Genomic DNA, 25,252 nt, shown 5'->3' on the forward strand with positions numbered 1-25,252 from the left:
CTTTCCCCTAAAGCAATGTGATGATTCTAGCGTTCCAATTCAACAATAGTGCCACCTCGTTAGGAAAGCATTGGCTGCAGTGTGTGTGTGTGTGTGTGTGTGTGTGTGTGTGTGTGTGTGTGCACTGTGTGTATCACACAATGCAGCTTTATTTAATAAAAGCAGAAAGGCTTTTTAAAGCTTGCAATACCATTGTTTTACCTTAGCAGGGATACTGCAGCACTGTACTATATTCTGTAGCTATTAACCTGATTTCTAACCAATAGTAGCAGAAAAAAAAGATGAGTTTCATATGAAAATGAAACAACATACCTACTCAGAATACACTTGTCATCCTCTGAACATTCTTCTTTTGAGCTGCAACAATACAAATGGGATATAAACCTCAGCATAGCCTTAGGCCAATAGAGATCAGTGACTAAATTCAGCAGTCTGCTTTCCTCCTGTGCAAGCTCTGGCCTCACAATACAAGCATGCCATTATGAGAAAAGCCCGTTTAAAAATGCCAGTGCCTCTGTTTTCCAGTCAGAAGAAAGAAAAATGTAAGAACAAATATAAACTGCTGCAGAACTCTGCACGCTCTTCTAGTAGCTTCTGATTGAAGTTGCTCTCCTTTCCCTATTTTTATTTCCAAGCCGGAATGAGCAAAATCTCATACATTTACAACATGCTGTGGTAACACGAATATCACTCTGTCTTCTGCAGCAGTGAAGTACAGAATAGCATGCTCTTAATAGCAGTCCTCAGAGGGACGCTATCAACAATCTAATTCAATACTGCCCTCCCTTCTTCTCTCCCTTTTCCTCTCCCGGTCACCCCCCTTCCTTTTCTCTCTCCCCACCCCCAAACAGCTCACAAATTGTCTAGAGGAGAGACCAACACTGCTGGCCAAGCAGGTGTCCATCAGGGACCACTCCAAAGCTCAGCAGAGGTCCTGTAACCTCTCAGGATTAGCGACTGTCAAAGAGGTTCAAAAATTGAAGCTGCTGTCAAAGGCAGCTGCAGATTATTTCATGAAAGTCATGGCAAATAAAGGGTTCATCTACATTGCTTTAAAATACTGCTAGAAAATAGCATTGTAAATCTCCTAAAAGTGATTGAGCATCTTAAATTTCTATTTAAACATCAAAACAAACATACAAATTTTCTATTATCATTTTAAAAAGTGAATTTAGGTTATATTAGTATTATATTGAACGTGTGTAGCTTTAAGGATTTCACTTGTGATATATAGGCGAGTAACCATCACTAAATGTGCACTTTCATAGCACCCTTTTACTGCTACCATAAAACAATTGTTAACCCTCATCAATGGAAGCTTAGTAAAGGCAGTCACTAGGTAACACGCAAGTCACTAACTTTTAACAAAATCACTGTTGTAACAAATAGTCCATATTTCCTTTTATTCTTCTACACAAACAATAAATTGATGCTTCCAGCTGAAGTAGGCAGTTTCCAAATATTTCTAGTTTGTAAAGACTGAGACTTAATCCCTTTCCACTTGTGTTTTAAAACCACAGAAGCTATTATCAAAATTTTCAAAATGCATTAATTAATGTACCAAAAATAAGCATGAAAACAATAGAGAAAATCAGAAATAGCTTTATTTTAAAATATATATCTGACAAGCTCATATTTTCCTATGAAACACAATCCTATATGTATATACAGCATAAAAATACATACGTACATATATATGTATATATATATATATATATATATATATATATATATATATACATACATATATGTACAGAAAGAGCATATTGTGAAACTCTGACCAATAATACATGAACTTAATAAATAGTCAATTGATTTCAGGCATCATTAGCTCACCTGTAATTTTTATTTAACCTATCATACATAAACATCATACACACACACAAAAACACAGAGCCAGGCAACTTAAATCATATTTTCCACTTCTTTCTTTACCCACACACACAACTGTGTCATAGTAATCTTGAAAGGAATCAAGGAAAGCAGTATTCATCTATACTTTCATAGCCATGAAAGTATAGTGTATATTTAAAAGCTTAAAAATGTACAAATATACTATAGCAAACATTAATACAAATATACTATAGTCAGTATTTTACATTAGATTTTGTCACAAAGCAAAAAATCTCAGGTACAATCAGCATTGGCAACCTGATTTTAAACTCAATGAAGGAAAATTACATACATAAATATAAACATAAATACACATACAGACATACAGATATACATATATGTATGTACCACATTTAGAGTGTCTCATTCCAGACTGAGTTTCAAACAAATTTTCAAAATCTGAAGCATCTAAAAATACAAAATATAAGACAGCTAAATACTAGTTTTATGTAGTAAAGAGACATTTTGAAAAGAAACTCAACCAATGCCAAGCTGATGAAAATTTTACAAAGCGGTAGTTGCAAATATGACTTCACCTCCTAAGAAAAAGAATCCAAAATCTGTGTGAAACCATGACATGAAATGTTTCTAGCAGTATGTCTATGGGACATTCCTCAAAATTTCCTAGCAGAAAACATGGTGTTTTCCAAATTTCTATGAGGGTTACCTACCCTCACATGAAGACAACAATCCTTTTTTTTTAAAGTTATTATCATCTATGGACAATCAACTGATAGAAAAAAGCCCAACATATTTTTGGCCTAGTTTCATTAGGCACCCAAAATGCCCAACCAAAATAATTAAATTCAGCCTAGATTTGTCATAGACTTAAAATTTAATATTGGTTTTTGTAGCACGCCAATAATTGCAATGTTTGTTTAAAATGAAAAGAAAATAAGATTGCTTTGCTCCTCTCTATCCTCAGCATCCTTAAAAACCCAAAAGTATTATAACTGATAGCAAACATTTATTTATATTCAGTTCCTACTTTTGCTTTAATAAATTACTAAGTCATTTGTAATTATCTCTCATGAGCAAACAACTATTATGCTAGAGGCTTTAAAAATAATTCCCTGAAACAGAAATATAGCCCATGAATTATACTTCATACTTTTAATTTGCTTAATAACACCATTCCCCATACATCTTTTAGAAATAAACTTCAGCCAGGTTAAATCACCCCAATTACAAATTAGCGGTATCCAATTTAATCAGATTTTCTACCCTAGCAGATACTCTACCAGCAACTATAGAGGGTAATTATAATAAACATTATACTCCAGAACTAAAAATGTTTTTATCTACAGAAAGAAAGAAAGAAAATTATTAATATATATTTTAAATATAATTTTATAAGGATCAGTGTCTGTCTACTTCAATATTGCCCTCAATTGCATCATAGAAAACACAGATTTCATTTATAGAACACATGGTGTCTGTTATGAACCACTGTATCAAACAAGATAGAGGACAACGTACACAGAAGGTCTTCAAAGCATTTTATGAACATTAATCGCTGGAAAAATACCTGTGAAATGCATATCTTACAGATATAATAAACAACAGGCAGTGATGGTTCTTGGCCAAGGCTATGGAAAGCATCCTCCTTGGCCAAATTTTACAACACAGAATTGGGTGACTCCCAATGTGGGATTTTTAGAACTGTAAGGACTCTGAGAAATAATCTTGTCCAGTACCTTCATTGTATGATGAAAAAATTGAAACTCAAAGCCTTTATTTCATCCAGCATCCTAGTGATGGCTGGCATCAGAACTGTTTTCAGTCTTCCAGTCTAGGACTCCCTCTCTAGAACCCTTTGGTCCCTCTTCTCCAATCAGATCATTGCACAAGATGCATGTTTCTGTCTGAAGTAAAGCACATTCTATAAATGTCACAGCACCTTCTAAAGAAATAAGGACTCTCCTGACAGAGGCGCACTGAAATAAGAAGTGAAAAAGAAACAGTAACAATGAAAAAGTAGTGTTTCCAAAATCCTAATTCTAGAAAGTGTTTAAGAATGATTAGGGGGGAAAAAGGCAAGTCCAATTTAAACTAGCTGTGGTGTAGGCGAAAGCGAAAAGTACAACTAGCAGTTTAATTTTTTTTCTCAATGTAAATATCCCTAAATACCTCTTTGGCAAAATTTAATTAATTCATTTGATAAGATTTTGTCACCAATACCACCTCATCAAATGAACTGAGTAATGGATTGTGTGCCTAATTTCTCTACAATTTCCTGACATGTTTTAAGAATAGCCATTCCTTTTCCTTGTAAGTTTTGGTGAATCCTGTGGTAGTCACAACTAAGACTAGGAGTAGTACTAGCCACAGTTGTGTGACCAGGCACTACGTAATCTCTTAGGTCATGACAATGTCTCTTTAGACTAATCTAGAATATTAATGTTATTCATGTTGCCCAGCTAAGACTGAAAATCAAGGCAAACTATGTGCTCTATTTATGGCCTACCAATCAGTACAAGTATTTGCATGGCAACCAAGTGGGACTGCTTAATATTTCAAAGCATACAAAAAATACAGATGGCAGCGGAAAAATGTTAACTATGTTAAGGATTTCTTCTTACACAAAATAGAGCCGTTCACATTTGTGGCTATATGCATGTATGTGTGTACACATTTATGGCTATACATTTATACACATTTATGGCTATATATGCATATATATGTACATCTAACTATTTGTTTATGTGAAATTGAATATAAAGTACCGTTACAATTCTTTATGTGATATTCATACCTGAAGCCTTGCTACAATCAGAATGGAAAATTCCACATTTCTCAAAGAGAATTACATTGACAGAGTTCCTATCAATCTTTCATAATACAAACAAGTATAAGGACACAATTGTTCAGGCACATAAATCATGCACATGCAGACAGAATTCTTGATATCACTGGCATAAGTGATTTGAAGGGCAAGACTCTTCCCATCTTTAGTGGTTCCATAGGCTAAGAAGGGAACTAAATTGGTAAGGGATAGAACATCAATATGAAAAGATCGTATGGCAAAACATCAGAAAACACTGGGGAAGCAACCAAAGAAGAAAACAAGGGGCAAGGAACATAATGATTGACTGAAAAGGGAATGGAAAGCCCGAGTGGTAGTAATTCTTGACACTATGGGACATTTTTAAATTTATTTTTGTGTAATCAGGTAAAATAAGTTATAGAGTGATGACAGTGGTTAGGGTGAGCAAAATACAGAAGACTAGACTGAGCAGCTAACAAAGCTTTATTAGTCACTGGGGACCCAAGGGTCCACACATTCCTACTTCCCTTCTGCTCTTGAGTGCTTCAATATACGCTGCTGTGTTTAAACAAGCTTTAAACTTCAAACCCAAGTGTTTGTATTATGGTTGATCAGAAGTGGAAATCAATTTTTAAAATATATACTATTTTCATGCCTTTATATTACCACTTAAATTTTTTGGAATAAAAAGCAATATAGAACACAGTTGATCATCATCAAATAGGGATAATGTATCTAATGCTCCAATAAGAGGCTATGCTATTGCAACACCTTGTGCTATAGCCGTGGTACATCAGATACCCTCCCTGAATTACTACCTGTCCTTCAAGAAAGAATCCCTTTATCCTCTTATTTATCAATTCAGCAGTATTTCTGACATACTGGGAAACATTCAGTAAGAATTTGGTGAGTAAACTGAAAGAGAGATTTACAAGTGGAAATGTTATTAAATCAGAATTCTATTTTGAAGCTAGTGTTCTGGAAGGTTTTTTTAATTGTTAGATTCATTATAACTAAAAGTAGTTTGAGAAATATTTATTGATTTGAAAATTTTAGATCACAAAGTCTTTAAAGTGAATACAATACACACACATACACAGATTCTGTTTAAAATAGACGTAAGTTTTCTAGAATATGTACTTACTTAACTAAAATAAATTTCTCTAATAAAGAATCTCTACTTTCACTTCAAATAACGACAATATATAAGTTAGTTCATCTCTCAGCAACACTGTAAATGCCTCCTTTGATTACATTGGTTCAATAAAATAGCAAAGCACTGTAAATTTTTCTGAAATGTTGTAAATTAAACCAGAAAACTTATCAAAATAAAAATCCACTTAAAATGTACAATGCAGGTTGGGGATATATCTCAGTGGTAGAGGGATTGCATAGCAGCATATAGGAGGCCCTGGGTTCAGTATCTAGCACAATTAATAATAAATAATAAATAGCACAGTTATGAATAAATAAACGTTGGAGCTGAAGGTACAGTAAAATATGGCTCATTTAAACAAAACAATACATTTATACAAAGCTTTTCAAATAATTTCGCTACACTGTTTTAATTTTGATGACATCAAATATAGAAGCAACACCACCAAGCTACATGAAGATAGCATGATCCTCCCACCTTTATACAGTGTATACATGCATTGGTAAATCTTGTACTATTTTGCTAAGAGTAACCAATTTCTATTATTTATATATCATTATTGAAAGAGTTTTAATAAGTGGATCACATGTTAAATCTCAAATGAAATACCAAAGAAATTCAACATTTGCTATGTTCTTCACTCTTTTAGAAACACTTAAGATTTTTACAAGACCTGAGTTTCTTACAAATCATCAATGTTTGAATTTAAATTGACGAAATAATAGTAGTACTCTGAAAAACATGTACTTACATGTAAAGAGTCATAATATACCCACTAAAAATAAGGTTAAATGTTTACCTGGTTATTCAATCTCTTCATCTATTTGTAAATCTTGATTACAGGATACTTACAGTGTAACCAAAAAAAAATTGGATAACCAGCAGCAAACACTTTAATGAAAAGCTAATCATGATGATTCACTGAAATTATGTAACACTATTTAAATTTTTCCATATAAAATGGTCATTTACATTCAATTGCTTTAACCATTTCCTAGGCCTAAATGATTAAAACTATAACTTTCTTATACATATATTACAGAAATCATTGGTCTCTAAAAATAAAAAGTTTGACTGTGTAATGAATGAGAAAGTCTTACATGTCAAAAATAACTCAATCTTAAACTTGAACCCATGACCCTTTACCATAATATGAAGCCCAACAATTATTTTAAGGTAATAGTTTATAGTCATGAGATTTGCTTACTATAGTGGTACCCAAGAGACTTAGTAATGTGGCAAGTATCTCTATTTTCATGACTATTTCCAGATTCAGGTTTTTTTGTGATTTAAAATTCTTTTGTTTGGTGATTTCAAGTTCTCCAAAATAAGAAAGCACACAGAAATGGCTGTACTGAAAGGTGTCAAATGTATGACAGTATGTTTAAATTATAGAAACTATCTGACAAGTGTATAGTTTAAAACTGCTAGATCTGCAAACAATTTAATTAATATTCTATTATGCAACACTTCATACATGTCATAAAGTGTTTATGCACTGTGATTTATCCACAGCACTGTTTTCATATCATGTCTAACTTTATTATTTGTATATTCTGGTTACTCAATGAGGGGGAATTAAAACAATTTTTCCTTTATCGCATGCATTATTATGAAGTATAGTAAATGCAATTTTGAATAAAAACAGAATTTGTCTTGTAGGTTGGCCTCAGGTTTAAGCAAGTGATCACGTAAAATTTACTTTCCTGACTGCCTTCCAAGTCTGTCAACTTAAATAATATGTTCAGAACTACTTTTCATCTTCAAAATCCAATATATACTTTAAGTAGTTAGTTATTTCTCATGGAATTCTGAAGCTAAAAAACATTTAAGTGAAATATATTTTCCTTTCAGCAAGTATATATTTATTCATTCATTCCTTATTTGGCTTAATTTAAAAGACACTGTTGGGCATTTTTATGAGTATTCCACAAATTTTGTTTAAATTCCTGTAATACTGTTCAGACATTAAACAAAATATTTATGTCTGGGGATTTCCAGAAATGCCAATTTTCAAGATTCAGATTTGTAAAGTACAGAGCAACAAACTCTGTATTACAACTCACAAAGCAGTAGCAAGACTGAGTTTAAAATGATACTCTAAACAGAAGAAAGGCATTAGCAGATATATTAATTAGGACCAGGCTTTCTCATTTGTTGACTGTAAGGCATTTCTTTCAACTGAGACCTACTTAGTATATTAGCTATTATGGATAGTGCAACATTGACTCCTTGGATATCAAAATCACTCAATTAACTATGCCTACCTCAAATCCTCAGAGAGTAGGTATCCACCAAATTAGTTCAAATATCAATTTACTGAAACTTACAGCTTTGGTAGATGTAACAAATATACTAAAACATATATACCCTAGCAACAAGGCCGTTACAGTCTAATCAGACAGACTAGATATTCACAGATGGAAAACAAACAGGAACAAATATGCTGATACACTAAAGCCCTAACTATAGAGAACTGTGGATAGCCTAATTGCCTAATATTTATAAATTAAAATAAAAGAAAGTCTTAGGAAAGGTTAGTTATTAAAGTATCCAATTTTTTTTTTTTACTTTTTGATGGAAATCTTTGTTATTTATAATCTTAAAGTTTAAAATGGATATAAGCCTTTCTAAAATACAAGTTTCCAAAATGTATAGTAGATACTGTGATACGCATCAGAAGATATACATTTAAAAATGTGTGCAAGCAACATTTTATCATTCCCCACCTTTGCCCCTCAGTGCCCACTGCCCTACTTGGTACACTTTGACATGAAACGCAGATGTTGCTGAAAGAAAAGAGGCTTTTTTCTGGAATCCACAATAATCAAAGAGTGAAAGGCAAAAATTTTCTATCTCTAAGGCAAATACTCTCAAAACATTTGTATGCTAAGAATCACTTGCGATGTACGGGCATTTGAAATAAGTATTTCCTCTGCTTCATTGCCCTAGGTGTACCTAACTTGGAAGAAACATTACTTTATGGTCAAGCCTGCTAAGCTTTGCTCACAATACCCCAGCAAGTATTCTTTATACTAGTAACATTCTGTTTTCTTTATCAGATCCTGGCCTTCCTTAGCATATGAACCATCAGGTGTCAAACTGAACTTTCCACAGCCACTATTCTTGCCCTCCCACATTTTAAATTCTTCGACGTCTGGGACAGTCTAAAAACAAGTGTCTAGCAGGCAGACAGACAGGCACAGAGGCAGACAAACAGATGCAGAGCGGAAAACTGTGTAGTGCAGGAATTAGAAGACAAATTCAGTACAAATTATATGAATTGTGCAACACAGATTTAAAAATTTTTAAAAAACTTTGAAACCTTTTCCATGAGGAAGAATACAAAAGATGACAGGCTGAATACAAAAGAGGCACCTGCAGTCCAGGTGTAATTCTGTCACTAATTAGCTTTATGCCTTCCAATACACCTTTCCTCATCATAAATTACAGAAAATGCTACTTTCTTTCTTCATCTCACAGCAATGTTAGGAAAATCAAAGGTACTTATGTTTGTGAAAGCACACTGGAAAATACAAAGCACAACACAGTGATGTATGGTACTTTCAATAAATTTCTTAATAAATACAGTATCCCAGACAACACTGAAACTTTAATAACAATGTCTTCTATTATCTCAGGGTCTCTTATGGAAATAAATTCTCATTGGAAAAAAGGGAGAGGAAAATGCAGACCCTTGGACATACCCTGAAGTTGATTTTTTGAATATATCCTTGAAATCGGCTTGTTTTAAAGACAATTGCCTCCGTCTCCTGAAAGTGGAGTGCAAAAAAAAAAATCTCGTTAATAGTGACTTCATTGTATTTAGTTCAAGTTTTCAAAGCATGCTCTATAAGTATTCTAGCTGTAAGTTAATAAATCATATTTATATACCTTGAATAGTTAAGGACAAACAGAACAAATTAAAATTATGTAAAATAACTTTAAAAATCTTAACTAGTCATAAAATTCTACTTGTTTTAGAACACTCAATGTTTCAGAAACTTTGGAATTAAGCACAACATTTATTTGCAGCTGATCTATAAGCCTAAACTAGTTAAATATGGACACAAGGGAACATTTTCCCATCAAATATATGCTTGGTTCTTGGAATGATTTCTCATTTTTTAGCATTTTAAGGTTAAAGGTCAATTCTTTGTTGATATACTACTTTGCCATAAAACCCTGAGAACAAATGACACAGATTACAAGCTTCCAGAGAACAGATGGTTAATTTTCTTGTACGTTTATTTACTACCAATTTTGTTATTTTCATATTCCTTGTAATTAATAAAAAACATATAAATAAATGCAATGTCTCCTAATCAGAAGATTTGATTTTTACAAAATTCTACCATATATCTAGCTCCTCTGGTTAAATACACAGAGAAGCAGTACTGGATATACTTTTGTTACTGCCTCAGTAATGCAGTTTTAAAAATAGAGACTACTATAGAAGTACTGCAATATATAGTGCCGACAATCAACACTCTTAAAAATAACAGTAAGCCGGCAGGTGTTTGAGGAGCTCTAACACAATATATAATTTATTTATTTATTTCATTTATGCTGTTATTATCTTAGAAAATATACATTAACCTCACCAAAGTTTTAATGAACTGTCCATTTTTTCTGGGTCATCTTACAAGCAGTATTGCATTATTAAAGTCAGAACTAAATCAAAATCATACTCTAATAGTATCTTTAGAAAGACCTTCACAAAGACCTTATCCAAAATGTTCTTAAACAGAATGACTCCCTATGAAAACAGGGAGGTGGCAAGTATTTTCTTTCTTAGCCTGATAAATTCAAAGAGAATCTCCATAATGATAAATGCTATTCAAAGTCTACTTTTGAAATTATATATATATATATATATATATACACTATTGTGTATAATAACAAGTAACAATAAGCTAAATTCACATTTGTTATATTTTAGCACAAGCCTCACCAGTGAAATAACGACGATATTATTTCTTTGCTTAGTAATACATTAAATATCTTTAAATACAGCTTATTTTATATTCCTCTTAATAGTATTCCTTTTCTTTGTGTATATAAGAAGAATCTGGTGTGCCACCTTCTGGTGACTAAGTGAAATTATATATTTTTACACAAGTCACTATTCTTTTAACTTTTTAAATATATATCCCTTAACCTGCATTACATTTAAGCTATATAAATAAATGTATATCACAGTCTAAAGTGAATAAAATTTCCTTAGAGGTTTTGTTAAAAATCAAGCTTTATACACGCTCCCTGTGATTTTACATGGTTACCAATATGTCTCCTGAATTCTACAATACATGTAAAATTGATTTTTGTATACCATTTCACAGCCACGCATGAAAATATTAGGCTTGCTATTTTAATGAATAAGTAACAGCAATAAATAAAGGAAAAGAAAGGTCTCTTACCAATATGCCCATTTTTCTCTTAAGGTTTGAACTCTCATCATTTGTCATGTTCTTGTGGATCCCTCTCTCATCAAATTCTCTGGAGTTTTAAAGTTAAGAGCTGTGAAGCACAGCTAGGCTCTGCTACACAGTAGCGCACCCCAGTGCATTTGACTGGTATAACACATCAATTGCAGCTTCCAAAAGCAAAAACAGGCTTTATATATTCAAAAAACTATGCACTGCACACCTTCCCTTGATAGGATATTGTAGCCAGTGTTGTTGAACTATTTATATTCACATCTAAATTCCTGATCATATATGAAAATTAGAACTACATAAATCTTGAGCTTATGTACAGTAAACACAACTATAACAAACTGATCATCTTTAGACCAGAGATGGGGAGACGCAAATATCAACACTAGGAGTTTTGGGGGGGAAACATATTCATGTGAAATCAATCCTATTTTTTTAAAACATCACTATCCTGATATTTTTCATATTATCTTAAATCTTTGCTATCTTTAACTCTTTCCTCTCCCTTTCCCATAGAAATCACTCATTAAGTCTTATCTCTCTTTTATCAATTTTCTAGGAATCTACTCACTATTGCTTTTTTTAAACAAATAAGATGTTTCAAAAAAGGAAACCTGTCTCCATACATCTCTCATTTTCAATCCATCAGTTGCACTGCTTATAGATCATGTTTTTAAAATAAAACTATACATGATGCAAATTAAGTGTTCAATGAATATTTTATTGAAAAAACACTTATTTGTTGAAATAGATTTTTAGGTTCTATGCTTGTTTTTTCAAAAATAAAAGTGAATAAGACAGAATGTCTTGCTTTCAGAAAGCTCTGAGCCGAGTGATGGAAATATATATGTACTCTGACAATACAAAATACGCTGCAGAAGCTTTAGTAGGTTAGACCCAGAATTCTACAGTATCAGAGGAACAACTAAGTTAAAGACTGAGGAATTCATCAGGTAGACACTAGAAGAAATAGCCTATGAATAGATACAGATATTTGAGGTAGTGCAACATATTTGTGGGCTTAGCAAGATCTTCAAAATGACTGCAAGAGTGCTGAGCGGTTTGATCTGAAGTTATGCAAGAATCATATAGGAGAAGACCACACACATAAGAGATACAGATTTTACCCTGTAGGCTATGAAAATGTGAACTGAAGCAGTTTGCTGGATCCAGTTTTTAGCAATTCTAATGAAGGGTTTTCAAAGGATTAAGTGTGAGAAAGAAGTATTTCTCTGTTTGCTTGTTTGTTTGTTTGTTTGTTTGTTTGTTTTAAAGTAATTAATAGCCAGATATGATGGCACAACTCTGTAATTCCAGCACGTTGGGAGACTGAGGCAGCGGATTACAAATTCAACCCCAGCCGGGACAATTTAGCAAGACACTGTCTTCCAAAAATAAATAAATGAAAAGGATTGAAGGTGTAACTCTGTGTTAAAGCCCTGGGTTCAACTGCAAAAAATATTCAAAATAAAACAAAAGAGTTAATGGTGCTTGCTTGGACATTAATGTAGGACAAGTAGCAGGATCAGACAAACAAGTCCTTGGGTATGAATGTTTAGTATTCTCACCTATGGAAATACCTTACTATACTTAGATTCAAATACTTGTAAGTACTGAAGCATTCATTGGTTTTCACATTTAGTATTCGGCTTTGTCATCTCCTTTGCTCTTATTATTTCTGTGTGTGTGCTGGATATCAGACCCAAGGCAAGAAGTCTATCACTTAGCCACAACCCCAGTCATCTCCTTTTTGTATATGCACAATACCCTAAATTTCATGATTATGCAAAATTCATCACTTTACTTACATAGACAACAAAAATATTTTCAGCTTAGTCCAATTACAATAATGTTGGTAAAGAGCATCTTGTCAGTATTTTCAAAGTGAGTTAATACTTGAAAAATATATTCAGTGACTTATGATTACCCAAATAAAATGTGTCCACACATTCTTTCTAATTGAGTGCAAAAACCAAGCAGTTTCTTTTTCATTAACTTGTAGGAAAAAAATTAGATACAGAAAAAAAGGGAAAACATGATTGGGGGAATGTGTTGCACTTTCCTAAGTAATCTTCAAAAAAGAACAGTATTTAGGGGGACACAAAAATGATTTAATCCACTAGTATTCAGAAAAATGTTCTTAAAATACATATTAATGGTATCATAGACTGCAAACCAGCAAAAATAAGCCAAACCATTTACTGTTTTAATTTTGCACAAAAGAGTTTAAATATCCATAAGACCATCAATATGTACACTTTGAGAACCTTTATTCTAATAAGATGGAAAACACAGAAGAAATGAACAGATTCTTAGATACATTTGAATTACAAGATATAAATTTTCTGAATAACCCAGCATCAGTCAATGTAATTAAAAACTTAATCAATGAAAAAGGTCCAGCTTCTGAAGAATTCACTGCTAATTTTTTTAAGAAATTTAGAGAAGATCTAATGCCATTATTTGTCAAACTCTTTAACAAAATTGAAAAGGTAACAACATCCCAGAGTCATTCCTGAAAAAAAGCATTTTCCTGATTCAAAATCAGAAAAGGACTCAACCAAAAAAGAAAACTACAGGCCAATCTTCCTAATGAACATAGGTGCAAAAATCCTTAACAAGTTACTGGCAAACAGAATGCAGCAAATTATCAAGAATATTACACACCATGACCATGTAGGATTCATCCCCGAGATGCAGAGATGGTTCCACATACGGAAATCAATAAATATATCACCCCATATTAACAGAGCCAAGGACAAAATCCATATGCTCAACAGATGCAAAAAAAAAAAATCATTTGACAAAGTCCAACATCCGTTCATGATTTAAAAAATAAACTATAAGATATTTGAATAAATGATCTTTATCTAAGTCTTATAAAAGCAATCTATGACAAACCAACAGTCAACATCATGCAAATGGTCAAAAACTGAAGTTGTCTTTCTAAAACCAGGAACAACACAAGGATGTCCACTATTGCCACTTCTATTCAATATAGTTCTGGAAACATTAGCCAGAGCAAACAGACAAGAGAAAGAAATAAAAGGAATAAGGATAGAAAGGAAAAAGGAAAATTATCATTATATACAACTGACATAATGCACTAAATAAAAGGCCTCAAAAGCTACACCAAAAGACTTCTAGATTTAATAACCAAACTGTTACGTAAATGGACACAAACTCAAAACACTCAAAAATCAATAGTGTTTCTGTACACAAATAACAGATTCACTGAGAGAGAACCTAGGGAAAAACACACTTCTCATAATAGCATCAAAAAAAAAAAAGAAAGAAAGAAAGAAAGACTTAGGAATCAAAGGAAATAAAAGACCTCTACATTGAAAAATATAGTACTCTGGAAAAAAAGAGATCAAATTGGATATCAGAAAATGGAAAGATATCCCTTACCTTTGGGTAGGAAGAGAACCAACAGTGAAAATGTCCATACTCTCAAAATTGTAGTACAGATATAATGCTACCCCAGTCAAAATATCATTAGTGTACCTCAAAGAGCTAGGGAAACATTCCTAAAATTCATTTGTAAACATACGAGACCTAAAATAGTAAAAACAATTTTGGGCAAGAAGTGCAAAGCAGGAGGCATCACAATTCCTGACTTGAAATTATGCTACAAACCTAATGTGACAAAAGCAGTGTGGCACTTGTAATAAAAGAGACTCGAGGATCAATGAAACAGATGAGAAGATGCAGAAACAAATCCAGACATATACTTAGCCTCCTTATCTTTGACAAAGGTGCCAGACACATTCACTGGAAAAAAAGTACCTTCATTATTAAATGGTGCTGGAAGAACTGACTTCTCACATGTCAAAGACCAAAACTAGACCCACATCTCTCACTACGCAGTAAACTAAAATTGAAATGGATCAAAGATCACAACATTAAGATCCGCTGGAAGAGAGAATGTGTAAAACTCTTGAAGATATTGGTATGGGCAAAGACTTCTTGAACAAAACTCAATGGCATGGGAAATACTACAAAGAATCAACAACTGGAAACAACTAGGATCTCATCTTATTAAAAAGCTTATTGCACAGCCAAAGAAATCACACACAGTATGAAAAGACACCACACAGAGTGGGAAAAAAATTTAGACACTTTTTCTTCAGACAAAGTATTAATATCTACAACATATAGAGAAATGAAAAAAATTAGAATCCCCAAATTTAAAGTTGTAAGCCAGGAATAGACATCTGAAATAGTTCTCATAAGAAGAAGTACAAACAACAAATAAATATATGAAAAAAGTTTGATATCACTGGTTATTCCAGAGATGCAAATTAAAACAATGCTGAGGTTCTGTCTCACTCTAGAAAGAATAACTATTAAGGAAAAAGGAATACTTCTCCACTGTTGGTGGAGGTCCCACTTGACCAGGTATCCTTCTTCTTGATATCTTCTTAAATTAATTAAAAGCATTATACCACAGCAACATGTGCACGCTCATGTTTGCAGCAGCACAGTTTTTAATAGCTAAATCTTGGAAACAGTCCAAATGTCCACCAACCAACGCATGGATAAAATAGATGGTGTTTATATACAATGGAGTAATACTCAGCCATCAATAAGGATAAACTTGAGACATTTATAACTACATGGATGGACTTTGAGATCATACTTTTTTAAGGTTAAAGAGAATAAAACAAAACAGAATAAAGCAAATCAGAACAAAACACAAGACTTCAAAACAAGACAACATAATATCTCTCATTTTCTTCAAAACAGCTGTCCATACCTTCACACATAATAAAATCAAACAATCCAAAACAGACTAAAACCAATCAAAATAAAAGAATAAATGCATTACAGGATTTCAAAACAAGATAATAGGAAATGAACAATCGTTACCACAATGCATCCCATTGTCTTCAAAATAGCTGGTCATACCATCAGACATAGTAAAATCTAACAAAACAAGACAGAGTAAAATCAAACCTGAGATTCAGCCTCCCGAGAATTGGCTCTGCTGGGAATGGGAGAGCCAACAAACAAGCTAACTAGCCAGCCTTTCTGGTAAGCCATGCAGGTCATTTGGACTCAGGAAGAGAAAAGTCTGATAGCACCTTTCATGAGCCTACAAGTACACAGGCTGAGAATCACTAGCTCCCTGAATTCCATAAGCAATCAGCTAGTTTGGAGGACAGGCAGGGTTGATAGCAACTGAAACTTGAGATTATCCTACTTTATAGCTGGGTAGCTTTCCACTGTATGAAAATATATCTTTCTTATCCATTCTGTAGCTGATGTCAACTTACCCTGGCTTTGTTCTGGTCTCTTATCACGTGGAATAATTGTTTTCTTTCCCTTGTTTTCAGTCTATGAATTTCCTTTTGAGCTAAATGTGTTTCTTGTATACAATATATTGATTGATTATGTTTCTTGATCAACTCTTTGTGTTTCTTTTCATTGGTGAATTAAGAACATCTACATTAATGGTTATAAATAGCATGAATTGGTTCATCTCTGCCATGCTGTCCAGCTGTTGGCCTTTCACCTTTCTCCTTTGTTCAGCTGCCTGTCCTGTTTGGTGATCTTCCTCTGATGCTGTTGTGAAAACATGGTCATCTTTATCTCTCTCTATAATATCTTCAGCACTCTCTGTAGGGTTGGTTTGGTGGTCATGAATTCTACCAGGTGTTCTTTATCATGCAAGTATCTTATTTTTCCATCAATTTTGAAAGAAAGATTTGCAGGATGTATTAATCTGGATTGGAAGTTGTTTGTTTTCTTTCAAGATTTAAAACACTTCACTCCAAGATCTCCTTGACTGGATGGCTTGTATTGAGAAGACTGTCATGATTCTGATGGATTTTCCTTTGTATGTGATCTATTTTCTTCTCTAATTGCCTTTAATATTCTGTTCTTGTGCTGACTTCCTGGGATCCTCCTTATTGTATGTCTGGGTGTAGATTTATTTTGGTTGTGGCTAGTTGGAGTTCTATATGCCTTGATTATCTGTATGCCAGATACATTTCCCAAGTACTTGGGAAAGTTTTCCGCTATTACTTCTGTAAATAGTCTTTGTATTTCATTTGTGTTGAACCTTGCTTTTTGCTGATACCTATCACTCTTAAATTATTTTTCTTTGCATCATCTTGCACCAACTGAATTGTTTTTTCCTGGTTCCTTGTTATTTTTAACAGATTTTTCCTTTCACAATCACTAGTTGCAATCCTGTCTTCAAGGTCTGACAGTCTAACTTCAGTCTCTTTCAAGCAGTTTTTCCAGAATTTGATCAACTTTGTAATTTCCTCGATATCTCTTTAAATGTTTCATGCATTGTAATTCCTTCCTACATTGTTCATTCAAGGTTTCCATCACTTACCTCTACTCCTCTTTTTTATCTATATCTTCTTTGATACGCTCAACAATTCTTTCATTATGCTTATGATTTCTTCTTTTACCTGAGACTTTATTTCTGGTCTCATTATTTTTACAGTCTCATGAAGTTGTTTCTTTACTTCAGTTTCTTCCTCTCAGAGATTCCAGGTGTATTACTTCCATTTTCTTCCATGACTGTATCTCGCAGACTTGTTCTGTGTGGTCTGGAGGTCTGAGATTGCCTTTGGCTTCTTCTTCTTGACATTCTCCTGGGTTCCTCCCAAATAGACTGTAGTGGAGTCTCAGGTACTTCCCACGTTGGCTGCCCCTCCATACTGTAGGGGAATGGAACAGGCCCCTGGGTTTCTCTGAACCCAGGTTCCCAGAGAGATAGCCGGACATGAGGCAGCTCCTCCAGACCTGTGCATCTACACTAAGGCTTCCCCGGGGGCCAGGGGTGCATGGTGATAGGGCTGATTTTTCTCTCAGTATATATGTCTATACAGGGACTCACCCTCTAGCAGCAGGCACACAGGGATGTGTTTCTGTCTGATTCTCCCAGTGGGCGCTGGCTGCCCTTAGAAAGCAAGCGTTAGTGAAACAAATCATACAAATGTGTAAATATTACACTATCTCTCTGGTATGAAACACTGAAAGTATAAATAAGAACCAAAATGTGTAATAGAGATTGTGAAATAGGAAGACAGTGTTCAAAAGAAAAGAGGAACTGGAAAGAGATAGGAAAAAGAACAAAATGAGAAAGGATGACATGGTAACAAAACTTTTCAAACAAGGAGGGGAAGGGGGTTGAAGGGAGGGGAAAGGAATGGGAAACAAAGAGGAATCAAGGTATATCATGTACAGGTACAAGTTCTGTATGATGAAAGTGATTATTATGTGTATCTAAATTGTACCAATAAATTTAATTTTTAAAAAGACCAAGTGTTGTATATTTCTTTTAGGCCTGGCAAGAATAAGCAACACCCATTTTATTCTGTATTTTATAAGCATCTATTTTTATCCAAATTCAAATAATTTTCTAATCTCAAAGTTGTAAAAGTAGAATAGGAGGGTGGGTGAATTATCAACTGAAGTTTTAAGAATCTTATATTATACTAACAGTCATTGGGATGACAAGGTCTATATTAATCTAGTATAAATAACTCATAATCTATGTAAAATACCATCATCTCATCCAGTATTGTTTGTCTTTTTTTTTTTATACAAGGGATCAAACTCATAACCTTGCACTTCCCAGGCAGGCATTGAGCTGCTGAACTAAATACCTGTTCCCTCTGTTTCCTTGCCTACTGGTATAAAATGGCAGATAGCAGGATGAGCTAAGTGCTTTATAAAGTTTTCTGTCCTAATTAAATCATCTATGAATTACAGATTTTGAGAATTATTGGTTTGAACAAGGGTTGATCAGGATACTTACATCAAAAGCAATCTCTCATATTCCTGTAGTAAGAAGTTCATATTTTAGTGAATAGAGTTTAGTAGCATTACTACAGCCAGCACTGCAAGATGGAACTTTATGACTTTTTTAAAGATAAGGAAGTTTTTGGATAAGTTCTCCAAACTTCCTCCTGCTAAGCACATAACCAATGCTCTCTTCCTCTCCTCAGCCTAAAAGAAATGACAGAATACTTCACAAATGCAGGCCCCAGAAGGCTAAGCTCAGGTTCCTCTCCACAAGAAAGAGGAATAAATCAGAGATGGCTGTAGATTATAAAGCAGGTGTGAAGATCCACATTATGTCTCTGTGCCTCGCAGGCCCACTCCTTATTATAAGAGATCCCTGTCCATCTGTACATGGTAAGATGGTGAACTAAGGCAAATGGACTTCTGAATCTCCTCAGAGAGCTTGGAATAAATCCATTTTTTTAAACAAAATAAATTGTCTCCTGATTTGGTCAGTGGTCAACAAATGAACCCGACCATGTGAAACTAAGTGGCCGGTAATATCACTAATATAATGACGAAGACGGACTAAGAAAAAAAACTAGATAAGAATGTTTTTTACTTCTACTAAGAACTACTGATTGCACTGTCACTGGAATAAGAAAAATGGTAAATGAGGCAAAACACCACAGTTTCATAACCTCCCCATCCTACACAAATAAATCAGAAGCTTCTTATACAACAAAGAAAATAGAACAAAACCCAAATCAACTATATAGCACTACAAATGACAGAGATATTCATGAATAATTTATACTATGTAACATGATAACTGCTCAAAGCTAGCTATGAAACACTCTGATTTTTACTAACATAGATCTAAAATCAGTTACTATTTAATAGTTATAATCTGAAAGGGGCTAAATATACGTAGCAGATCACATGGAGTACAAATTTTTATCACTTTAGTTCAAAAAATATAAAAATAAGCTAAATTAAATCCCAAAGACATAAGGACAGACATATGGGGTTAATGAGGAAGTAAGAATATTTCCACTTGTCAATCACTTTGCAACCTAATTTTCCTATCTAGATACTTCACAAAATATTCCATTTCTTTAAATGTCAGTTTAAACTCAACCAGCATAATTTCAAAAGTAATTAAGTAAAAGACTTAATTACAAGTCTTAAGTCTTAAAAATTTTCATTTTTAACCTGATTCTGAGGTGGGCAAGGCAGGTATTAATATTCCCATTTTAGTAGATAATTTGTAAAGTTCCTAAACGTTTTGGATCAAATGAGAGCTGCTCACTGACAGAACTAAAAAAAAAATCTAGTTCCCCTGTCACCTAATATAGCGTTCATTAGTATTTCTGTACTGTATTATTTATTCCACACACAAATCATGGGGAAGTAAGTGGCTGGAAGGAAGGATTAATAGAGAATACTTCATAGAAGCTATAAGATGGCTATATAACCAAAGTCCCAGAACGGTCAATCTATACGTGCACCACAAATATCACTTTAGAGAGCTTTCTTTCATTTATCAGTCAGCAAATTCTTGGCATAGACATCAAACCTGTTGTACTCTTTTATGCCTTATTGGTTTCACATATGCTTCCACTTGAATTCCCCACTCTCTCCTTGTCAAACAAGCAAACTTGTAGTCAACTCATATATCTCTTTCCATGAAACTTTCCCATATATCCCTTAACAGACTTTGGTGCTTGTTTTTTATTCTCCTGAATAGTATAGCTTCTGTCTTTTTGGATTATAACTGTTTCTATGCCTCATTAGACTAAAAGCTCCTAAGACTCACATTGAATCTTCCTTACATTTTTAATACCCAACTCAACGCCTACCACACAATAACCCAATTAGAGCAGGCAATTTTAGTGAAATCAAGACAACAGAGGTAGGGGCTGGGGATTTAGCTCAGCGGCATAAGCGCCTGCCTTGCAAGCAGGCAGTCGTGAGTTCGAGCCCTGGTACTGATAAAAAGGAAAAAGACAAAAAATAAAAGACAACAGAGGTAGGTTTATCCCTCCCCAAGGCTCAAACATACTATGATGATAAACAAGAAATCATGAAAGAGCCTATTCTTGTATCATAAGAAATAAAAACTAGCAATTACAAGCATTATACTTAAATGGCTTCTTTTAATGACATGACAAAGCTCATGTGAACCTAGCAGAGTGCCCAGCACAGTAGATAAACAACTTTCTAATGAATTGGGTTGGAGGGAGGGCACTCAGTAGATGACTATTAAAGTGAAATGAGAAACACTTACCTGTGATAAGGAAGGGGAATACCAGTAATCAATTTCTAAAGTCAAGATAGTATTGGTATAGCTTGAAAGTAAGGAATATGCATTTGTTTTGTCACTACCGAGACAAGTCAATATTAAAAATGAAAGAGTATTTTCACTTGAAAATACCAGAAACTAGATATTTTCTCCATCCTGGAAACCGGAAAAGATAAAACCATATTCTTTGAGTTGTTAGTATCTACTAAATCATTGTTGCAATCAAAATTGATGAAAAAATAAAACACAAAATCCAATTTTGACAATCTCCATTTCACTAGATGGAGCAATAAAATTACATTAAAATTAAGAATAAAATACTTAGATCAAAGAAATCATTATATCACCAACACACAGTGGCACACACACACACACACACACACACACACACACACAAATGAGGTGAACAATCAAGAGTAAACAAACATGGTTCAATGTTGACCATACCCTTTCACTTTCAAAATAAAAGAAACTATATGTATTTGACTAAAGATCTATGAATTTTGTTCTAATTAAATAATTATAATTTAGGCTTCAAAAATGTGTTAAATCTCTGCCCATCTCCTTGCCTTGTTCTTTAGGTGGTCTGAAAGAATAGAAAAATCAAAAATACGGACATAATGAACATTATAAATAAAAGATAACAAGCTTTCCCCAAAGTGGGGCATCTATTTGCAAAGTGATGTAAAATACATAGATAAGGAATTACAGTAGAAGGTCTTGCAGCTGTGAGGATGTTCTTAAGCACTGTTTCTGGTTGGTTGTGAGTCAGAAGAGGTGGATACTTGTATTAAAAAGAAAAAATGTGGTCTTCGTGTTTTGTTAACATTAGACCTGAATTTAGGGGCACAGAAATATAGTATATATGACCTTCCTGGATGGTTTGTAATACAAGTGCATAAACCTTTCTAGGGATCTCAGTCCCAAAGGAAAATTAGCACAAGAGCCACAGACAACAGTCAGATAACCACTGAAACAGACAGTAACAATCAAAAAGAGAAGTCTCAGGACCATGACAAGTAGTAGTTACAAATAGGATTCTGTATTAATCGGGGGCCAAGATTGAAGTTCTCACAATTTGTAATAAAAAGTACAGAATTACTTATGCCTTCTTTATTGCTTTTACCACCTCAAACTTCCACTCAATAAAACCTTCCCTGGCTAGTTATTGAGGATGTAATTGTAGAATCCAATTCCAAGGGTCCCTTAGCCCCAGTCTCATCTTTTCTATTCAAGCCTGCTTCCTATTATAGGTGGTTCCAGACTTGCATACAATTGAATAATACCACCTTACCCAAAAATTCCATGAAGCTATTATTGTATAAAAAAATCACAAGATTTGCAGCTCATAATAATCTGTAGAGAATACACAGGAACAATAGGGGGACGAAAGCAATGAAGAAAGGAAACTAAACAAAAATACTGTGTCCAGTCTCAGATTATCTTCTTGCACAGTGTAATTCCCTCTCCCATCCTCTCTCCTGTTCTACTGTTTGCACTGTACAGCTGCAAGAAATTTCAGAAATTCCTGTTCATTTGAGCTAACAAGAAGGTTGTTATAATTATAAATGCATCTTCCATGATGAGGTGGCTATGAGTTATTCACACCACCCTGGCATGAATGAGTTCAAAGTCTTTACAAATAGCAATAAACTGTTGCCCCGAGGGAACAGAACAGGCAGTAAATGGAAGACAGCCTTCTAGAACCTAGCACCCTTGGCTGGGGTGCTATTTCAAGGAAGAGAAGGAGATAACAGAGGGAAGATAACAGAGATGGAGAAACTGAGCTGTAGAATAGAAAACTTGACATGTTCAAGCCAATTAATTTTTAATGAGTTCATATTAGGTCCTAGTTGCTGTTCATCAAAATTGAACAAGAGTTTTTCGCCTCTGATGCTGTCATGCTAATAAAAGTGTTACATTACAAATAATACTAGGAAGAGACTCATTGTGCCAAGTACTCAGAGGATATGCTGAAGTCAAGACCAGATACCTGTTTAGCTATCAATATAATTCAAGAAATAAAAGCAGGTGTATATACGGAGAGAATGAACTAATCCAAACTTAACGTGAGAATAGGGGATTGGCAGGGCACCATTTCAGTGAGAAATTTGCTTTGAAATCAGAGATAAGGAACAGCAAGAATTAATAGATGAAATCAGCAATATATTTAAGTCCTACATACTGTGGCCTTTTTCTCTCAACCTATTCCTCTCTCAGTAGCATGTCTGTCCTCTCTCTCATGCCTTACATTTAATCATAGTATACTAAAGGGTTTAAATGTGGAATCTGCAGCAAGACTGCCTTGGCTCAATTTCCAATTTCAATATATACATCTTACATAACCTTAGTCATGTCCTTTGATGTCTATTTCAGTTTTCTGGAACATGGGAACAATGTTAATTGTGCCTACATTATAAAGTTGTAGTACAAATTGAATTAAATGATTGAGTAAGGCATTTTAACACTGTTTGTCACATGGCAAATGATCAACAAATGTTAGCTATTATCACATCAACCCAGTAAGGCCTGAACATCCTATTGCCTCAAGCTCTTTTTGAATGTCCCTCAATTCCACTCCCTTAGTTTAAGATCTTATGTAGTCATAATGGCAACTGTACCCTAAATATTCTTGTACCTTTCCTTTCTCATCAACCGTATCCTCTGTCTGAGTTCACTGCCTGACACACTCTTGTTTATTCTTATGTACTCCGTTAGGTATCACCTCTGAAATGTTCTCTGACCCCTTGCTTTCATCCAGTTTGGGATTTTCACATGCACTTACATCACCTGAAATATACCTCAACTATAGCACATCTCATAATACTGTGGCTACTTGATGTTACTTAGCCATGACTTCCTTGCAAGTGGGGAACTAAGTTTAGTCAGCTCTGATTTACCAGCCTAAAAACAGCTCCTGGTGTAAATTAGATGCTTACTGAATGCTGGAGTAGATGAATGAATGGCCTGGGCCTATAAATGATTAGATAATCTTCACTTAGAAAGTTAGATAAACAACATAAGGATAAACAACAATGAACAAAGTGTGTAAGATCTACAAGAGCATTTCTAAGTGCTGGATTAATAAAATTAGGCTTCAAAATTACAAACCATAATTTGGAATTTAAGAAGAGGCAGACTTTGCATGAACACAGGGACAGACGCAATCTTTTCAAGGGACATATTGATGGTAACAGAAAAAAAGGCATCTGCAAAACAGAAGAAATCAGTCTGATAAATGTGTTTATCTGCATGTGATTGTTGGTGCGTGTGTGTGTGTGTGTGTGTGTGTGTGTGTGTAGCAGTACACCTGGAAAAGTATGAATAGTTCTCAACCTATAAATACAGCAAGTACTAAACTTTTATTTACAAATCATTTGGGAATTGCACATCATGTACATGGTAAGGTTTGTTGTCCAACTGAAAATACTGTATTTATCCTACTTTAAGTATTCATGGTTATTTTTTCCTGAAGTTTACATTTTTTCAGTGATCTATGAATTGTCATTTGTTAACTTAGTGGCATGTTTAATTATTTTTTCTTTAGCCAATTCCTTTAAATTTAACATTTATCTTAAAAGGAAAACTTATACTATTGCAAATGGAAAACTGACACAATTTACTATGAAGAAAAGAAAACTGTGGCCAGGCGTAGTGGTTTATCCCTGTAATCCCAGCACTTGGGAGGCTGAGGCAGGAGGATCACTGAGTTTGAAGCCATTCTGGGCTACATAGGTAAGATCAAGGCCAGCCTGCATTACAGTGTGACCCTGTCTGGAAAAATTGTGAAAACAGAAATGTACACAGAACATGGTGTCACATGCTTATAATCTCAGCACTCTGAGAGGCTGAGGTAAGGAAGATCACAGGTTGAAGTCCAGCCTGGGCAACTTAGTAACTTTATGAGACCCTGTCTCAAAATAAAAAATAAAAGTGGCTGAGGT

The 25,252-nt window shown here is 34.1% G+C and overlaps 1 protein-coding gene across 8 annotated transcripts in view; it reads right to left on the reverse strand.

Annotated features, from left to right (window-relative positions):
- The window catches only part of Klhl13 (kelch like family member 13), a 234,859-nt gene that overhangs the window by 64,753 nt on the left and 144,854 nt on the right, over nt 1-25,252 (reverse strand). For 2 of the 8 annotated variants that reach the window (XM_013150177.3, XM_063246307.1), the window contains exon 3: nt 9,524-9,589. The exons of 3 other annotated variants lie outside the window; for them this stretch is intronic. In XM_013150177.3, coding sequence (XP_013005631.1) covers nt 9,524-9,589 — 66 coding nt within the window. Of the gene's footprint in view, nt 1-312; nt 408-9,523; nt 9,590-11,236; nt 11,319-25,252 lie in introns of those variants that run through there. 3 more of the 8 variants (XM_003467605.5, XM_013150178.3, XM_023564153.2) reach the window with 3 other exon arrangements.

This window comes from Cavia porcellus, unplaced genomic scaffold (genome assembly GCF_034190915.1).
Source record: "Cavia porcellus strain 051 isolate PalLab524CR breed Dunkin Hartley unplaced genomic scaffold, mCavPor4.1 scaffold_3, whole genome shotgun sequence".
Classification (NCBI taxonomy): Eukaryota; Metazoa; Chordata; class Mammalia; order Rodentia; family Caviidae; genus Cavia; species Cavia porcellus.